Genomic DNA, 6,052 nt, shown 5'->3' with positions numbered 1-6,052 from the left:
CAATGGTTGTTTTCTTCATAGTTTATTAATATAAATAACAAGTGCACAAAGACATCACTTATGTGATTTTTCGTTACAAACGACACAACGACACAAGCACATAAAAAAGGACACAAACGATAAAAGACTGTATTGGAAATTGTTGTGGAAATTCAATAATTCCTCGGTGAGAGAATGAATGTGTTAATACTGAAATATGGTTTCAGTAGATTTATTAAATACAACAGATGACAATAATATATCAATAATTCCTATGTAATATAATAATAAAGAATAATAATAATAATAATAATAAATAACAATAAATAACAGAGAGGGAGAGGGAAAAGGGATGGACGAAAATGGAGGAAGGGAAGGTGGACAGGGTCCGGTTGTCTCGGGACGGGAGTCTGACACAGATCTGTATGTTGGGGCAGCTTAGATTCTATAAGGATACATACACATTGTTAGGATAACACTGCGGACTGACATTCTTCTGTCTGACCAAAAGTCAGCATGTGTTCTCAGCACTTGAGTATGGAAGGTCAATTCTGCCTGACTATGAAATGTGCTCAACGCTCAGCGTCCAAGAGCAGCGACACTACCCTGACCATATAAACATGTGTTCCATTCTCATCGACTGAGAATGGAAGGCCCACTGCTATATGCCGAGGCCATAGTCACTGCCCTAGCCAGAATACTGACGCCTGATACGAGAAACATTCTCCTTGTCTCCCTGTCTGAGCATTTCCATATTTGGAATCCAAGCACACAAACAAACACCTGATGAAGCGTTACACGTTATTGTTGGTTAAATAAAAAATCACACCTGTGTGAAGGTAGCGGGTGGCGCCTTTGATACATTTTGTCATCAATAAGTGTTTATAATGTGTTTATAGCCACATGTCACGTGAAGCTTGACCAATCACTTTGTTGACGTGTCTGACCAATCAGAACGTTGACGCAAAAGCCAGGTATAGAGGGCTACCGCTCGCGCCGCTAAAAAGGGAACCAGGAGACCTGGTACTGCCGGACTTCGCATGACGTGTGTGCAGAGGAAAAGAGGGACCGACCGACAAAGCCTCATGTAGGCCGACCCCCTGGGTCTGGCAAAAAGACAGGAGAGCAGTATGTGCGGACTGCGGACATTCCCTTCTTCCCGTCCAGCACTGTGCGCAAATAACTGTGATGATGTGCAGCCATATCCTACCAAATTTACAGTGGCTCTAAATGTCACAATAACCATATGGCTTTGACAGACAAAGCCATATAGCAGCAATTCAAAACCTGTGGACCGAGGCCCACTTGAGGATATAGCATGTGGGCCCAATATAATTGGCAAATACTAAGATTGTATTGATAATATAACATTAATATTTAAAGAAAATAATGTAAAAATAAATAATGGTATTTTTCTTTAGAAATAAAATAGAGGTTTCATTGTGATACCAATAAGTATAATACTGTAGTTCCATTGATCCAGGTACAGTAAAAGAGCTGTTATTTTGCGGCTGCAGTCTGTCTACTAACACATAGTTACTGTGCTGAGCACATGGACTCAAAAATCCGAAATGGCACCTTCTTAGCGCTCTTATTTGTAAGTCTATGTGGATTCATCTCTCTCTTGGTACACGCATTCAGTAGATGTCTACTATAAAGATGATATAGTAGACATCTACCAGAGGGAGTTTCTGGGCCTGAGGGAGCATCTCCAGTCAGCTGACCAGAAGAGGCTAAAGCACTCCAAGGAGCTGTACGAGATCAAGAGGGCCATTACAGAGCTGCAGGCCCACAGTAGGAATAGTGGTCAGTTACAGTTGACTATATGTAAACTTGACACCTAAACGAAAAAGGTATCCTGTGGTGATAGTTCTTTACTGTCAAAGTTCTTTGAACAGCTCATAAGTGTTGGTCTCCATAGCCATTTCCAGAGAAGAGCACAGGTTCTGGAGAAGTGCTTTTGCTTCGTCACTTCAGAGGGCAGCGCTATGCCCACAGAAAGCAGCACTTAGGGCAGACCTGTGTAATTACAGTTGTATGTAGTCCAGTGTGGTCTGAGCAGGGTGTTCGTCATTGGGCCAGGACTGCAGGTCATTCTGCTGGAACATCGGGAAATTGAGTTTGGGGATAAGGTCAACATTCAAGATGCTTAGGCAAGATGTGCCATCCCCTGGTGTTAGGAGGAAGGAGGAGTTCCCCTCCATCTCTTTCTCTGCCTGTCTGTGTGTGCCAGTTAGTCAGTCTATCTCTAGCGGATGGCTGCCAAGCAGGGTGTGGCCGTTGTGGAGGACAGGCAAAGGATGAGCCTCTGTGTTGAACACCCAATTCTCCAATGGCAACAGGTCATCACTGGAGAACAACAGGTACAGATACTTGAGCGTCTCGGCCAGAAAGAAGCTCTGCTGCACATCGTCGTGGGAAGGATTGGACGAGTAGACGTCTGTCAGCCCAGAGAAACCTCCACTCACCCTGCAGTGCTTTTCTATAGCCTGTGCAGCCTCCCAGCCCCACTGGCGGTACTTGGGGTCATGGGTTAACCTCCACATGTAAAAGTATGTCTCGACGACCTCTGGACGCAGGATGTATTCTTTCACCAAACCGCTGTCAGCGGGCCGTGTGGCCCATAGGTCAGGAGCAAAGGTCTCTGGACCCAGCTTTGACGCTGTCCTGTCATAGGACTCATGGCAGGTGCGTGCAATCTCGGCTCCCAGCTGGAGGTAGTGTTCTTCCAAGTTATTTGGCGAACCTTTGGCTCCCATGGCAAACATCCCCCCAGCAAAACAAGTCAGGTGGCCCATTTTCCTCTCCAGGTGACCGTATAGTAACTCCCCGATGAAGGTCAGACCACCAGTGGACCTTCGGATCAGATGACGCTCTATAGCCTCAATGGCATCATCATACATCTTGCGTGCCTCACTGTCGGTCTTGTTGGACATGAGCCACGACTTCAGCAGGTACTCATAGAAGCTGTCCCCAAGACCTCCCACTGAGGCATGGTGTTGGCCCCAATGGCCTGTGTAAGGACTCAGAAAGTTGTAATATAGTCCGTTGGGGCGGTCCATTTTGGCTAGCAGCTTACGGATGTGCATTACCTTCTCAGAGTAGACAGGGTTTCCAGTTATGTATGTGAGATGAACAAACTCGATGTGGAGGGTCCCGATTTCAGACAAAACACTGTTTTGCCTTGCCCAATGCCAGCCATGACTTGCACCACTTTTGAGGTTGACCACGGCAAGGGGAATGCCTGTAGGCGTGTTGAAGGCAGGAAGCAACCTATCAGCCAACTGCACCGCCTTCAGTTTGAATATCTCTTGTCCAGTAAGGTAGTAGGCAGACAGCAGTCCCCCTATTAAACGGATGTTGGCCTCAAAGAGAGAGACATCATAATTCACGTCAAAGTCCAGGTTCTGTTCAATCCACTGCTGTCCATTCCTGAACTCTTCATGAAGGCCCATAATGTAGAGGGTGTCTAAAGAATCCACTATGGTCACACCCAGTTTGGAATTACCAAACATATGGTCATTTTTGCCTCTCTTTGCCAGGGGCCTCAGTTCATTTTGACCCCAGGCATACTGTCTGTAGTTGTCCCATGCATGCTTCATCATCTCTCTGATCTTGTCCTGCATGTCCTTCACATTGAGTTCCGGTGGATTTCCGTCCCTGATACTGTCCTGTTTGTCCTTCAGATTGTGTTCTGGTTCATCTCCGTCTCTGATCTTGTCCAATTTGTCTTTCACATTGTGTTCCAGTTCATCTCCGTCTCTGATCTCATCTTGCTTGTCCTTCACATTGGGTTCGACCGGCTCTCTGTCTTTCATCTTATCCTGACTCTGTTTGTCCTTCACATTGTGTTCCGGTTCATCTCCGTCTCTAATCTCATCTTGCTTGTCCTTCACATTGGGTTCGACCGGCTCCCTGTCTTTCATCTTATCCTGACTCTGTTTGTCCTTCACATTGTGTTCCACGGGCTCTCCCTGGTAGGGGTCTGTGATCCCTACCACCTTCTTGGGCAGGAATGAGAAGACTGCAAAGCACAGGGTCAAGGCAATGAGGATGAGGAAGATTAACCTCTTGGGGAGCCTCCGTGTGACCCTGCGATGGAGAAAGGACGAGGCACGTGAAGAAAACGTGGGGATCCTGCGGTCATAGAGCGGCAACAGGTAAGTCTTCGTCATGGTCTCTTCATAGAGATGATAATTTGGAAATAGGGTCAGGCAAAATAAGTGATGTCTGGGTGCAAACTCAGGCAACAGAATAAGTACCCAGTCTATCCACGGAGGCATGACGTACCTTAGTTTACACCTCTCAGCCAATCATATGTGAGGTCGGAACATAATAACCATATATGGCTTGGTCACATGATTGCCTCAAGCTAGTCCAATGCAATTTGACTGTAGCTTAAAGACGCCATTAAATGGCTTTTTGCTCACTTTTTTTGCTAAGCTATCCTCTGAAAAGGAGGCGTGTTGTGCCTCAACCAAGACAGTCTCAGCCAACGGTCCCATCCCCTCGGGCTATGAGATCGAGGACTCAATACACACATCTCAGAGCGCACCTGTTTTGTGTCTCATTATGCAGCGTGAGGCAGAGAGAGAGGCCAGTGCTGAGGCATGTTTATGTTATTGCATTGCCTATTTCTCACATCAAATGTTTTCAGAAGCGGAATGTATTTGGCAATACAGATTTGCTTGCCAGGAAGAGTCCAGGTAACCTGACGCTACCAGATCCAAACAGCTTGCTCCACACATTGTTGGAACATGGTTACTCAATACCGCCACCTCTGGCAGGGTCAGGTTAGAGTCCAGGTCCTTTTCTCAGACCAGTTGAGTGGTACATTCATGAAAATGGCTATGCCAACTCCAAACAGTCCCAAAGATACAATGCCATCACTATTTGACCCGTCACCCCACTGATTCCGAAAACAGAAATGAAAGGAGGCGGACTGTTTTCGGCAATACAGATTTGCATGCCAGGAAGTGTCCACCCCCCTTTTCTCAGACCAGGTGAGTGGTAAATTAATGAAAATGGATATGCCAACTCTAAACAGACCCAAAGACACGATGCCAGCACTATTTGACCCCACTGATTCCGAAAACAGAAATGAAAGGAGGCGGACTATTTTTGGCAATACAGATTTGCTTGCCAGGAAGTGTCCGCCCCCTTTTCTCAGACCAGGTTAGTGGTACATTAATGAAAATGGCAATGCCAACTACAAACAGCCCCAAAGACACGAAGGCAGCACTATTTGACCCCATTGATTCCGAAAACAGAAATTAAAGGAGGCGGACTGAATTCGGCAATACAGATTTGCTTGTGTCCACCCACCTCATAACCTTATTTGATCCGCCCCTTATAGGATCCGCCCCCTTGCTCGCTCCCATGGCTGAGCGGACATTTCTTGGCAGTGGATAGATTTTGGCATACCACCGGCTATTTGTTTAGATCTCATATGCTGGCTACTACCTCGTTGTTTAGATCCCATATTCTGAGAGGACATGAGAAGCCATCATTGGCTGGCATTTTACCAAGGCCAGCCAATGAGGAGAAAGTGACGAGAAGTTACGACTAGTTGCAGTGTCTCTTTATTGACAGCTTTGCAAGCTGTAAATATCCCTCCAGTACTACCTCCAGTTCCATCACTCACTTGTTGTTCCAACTCCGCGCAGTGACGGTCAGAACATCACTCCCCTTCACTGTTGTGCACAGTTCCGCCAGATGATGGCGCCAAATATTCTGTTTTCAACGGGCTCTCAGTGAAAATATAGGTTTGAGCCTCAGAAATGTCACCGTTGATTGATAGCCTTTCATATCAGCCTAATTGCTCCGGCTCAATGAATGAGGATGTTCCCTGTGTCTGTGTTTTATCATCAATTATTTTGCTGGTAGGGCTATTGGTCAAAGTTTGACCAATAACAGCAAACCTTAAATACCAGCAAAATAATTGAGGGTGTGCACACACAGCCTGTGAGGGCGGGGCTTAATATCCTGAATTACAAACAACAACAACAATAACAACAACAACAACAACAACAACAAAGGGGTAGAGCCATCAACTGAATCGACTTCAACTTTA

General features: G+C 46.0%; 1 protein-coding gene across 1 annotated transcript; it reads right to left on the bottom strand.

The window, feature by feature from the left end:
* Positions 1-2,216: 2,216 nt before the first annotated feature.
* LOC311051478 (mannosyl-oligosaccharide 1,2-alpha-mannosidase IB-like) lies at positions 2,217-3,593 on the bottom strand (the record flags this gene model as incomplete). The annotated part of the gene is made up of 1 exon (XM_084066055.1): positions 2,217-3,593. The coding sequence occupies exon 1, from the start codon at positions 3,582-3,584 to the stop codon at positions 2,217-2,219; it is 1,368 nt and encodes a 455-aa protein (XP_083922181.1). The 5' UTR covers positions 3,585-3,593.
* Between the last annotated feature and the right edge of the window lie 2,459 nt (positions 3,594-6,052).

The sequence above is a fragment of the Gymnoscopelus microlampas genome (assembly GCF_963454915.1).
Source record: "Gymnoscopelus microlampas genome assembly, chromosome: 9".
Lineage (NCBI taxonomy): Eukaryota > Metazoa > Chordata > Actinopteri > Myctophiformes > Myctophidae > Gymnoscopelus > Gymnoscopelus microlampas.
Note: the sequence above shows the minus strand (reverse complement) of the source record. Positions and strands in the feature narration are given on the sequence as shown.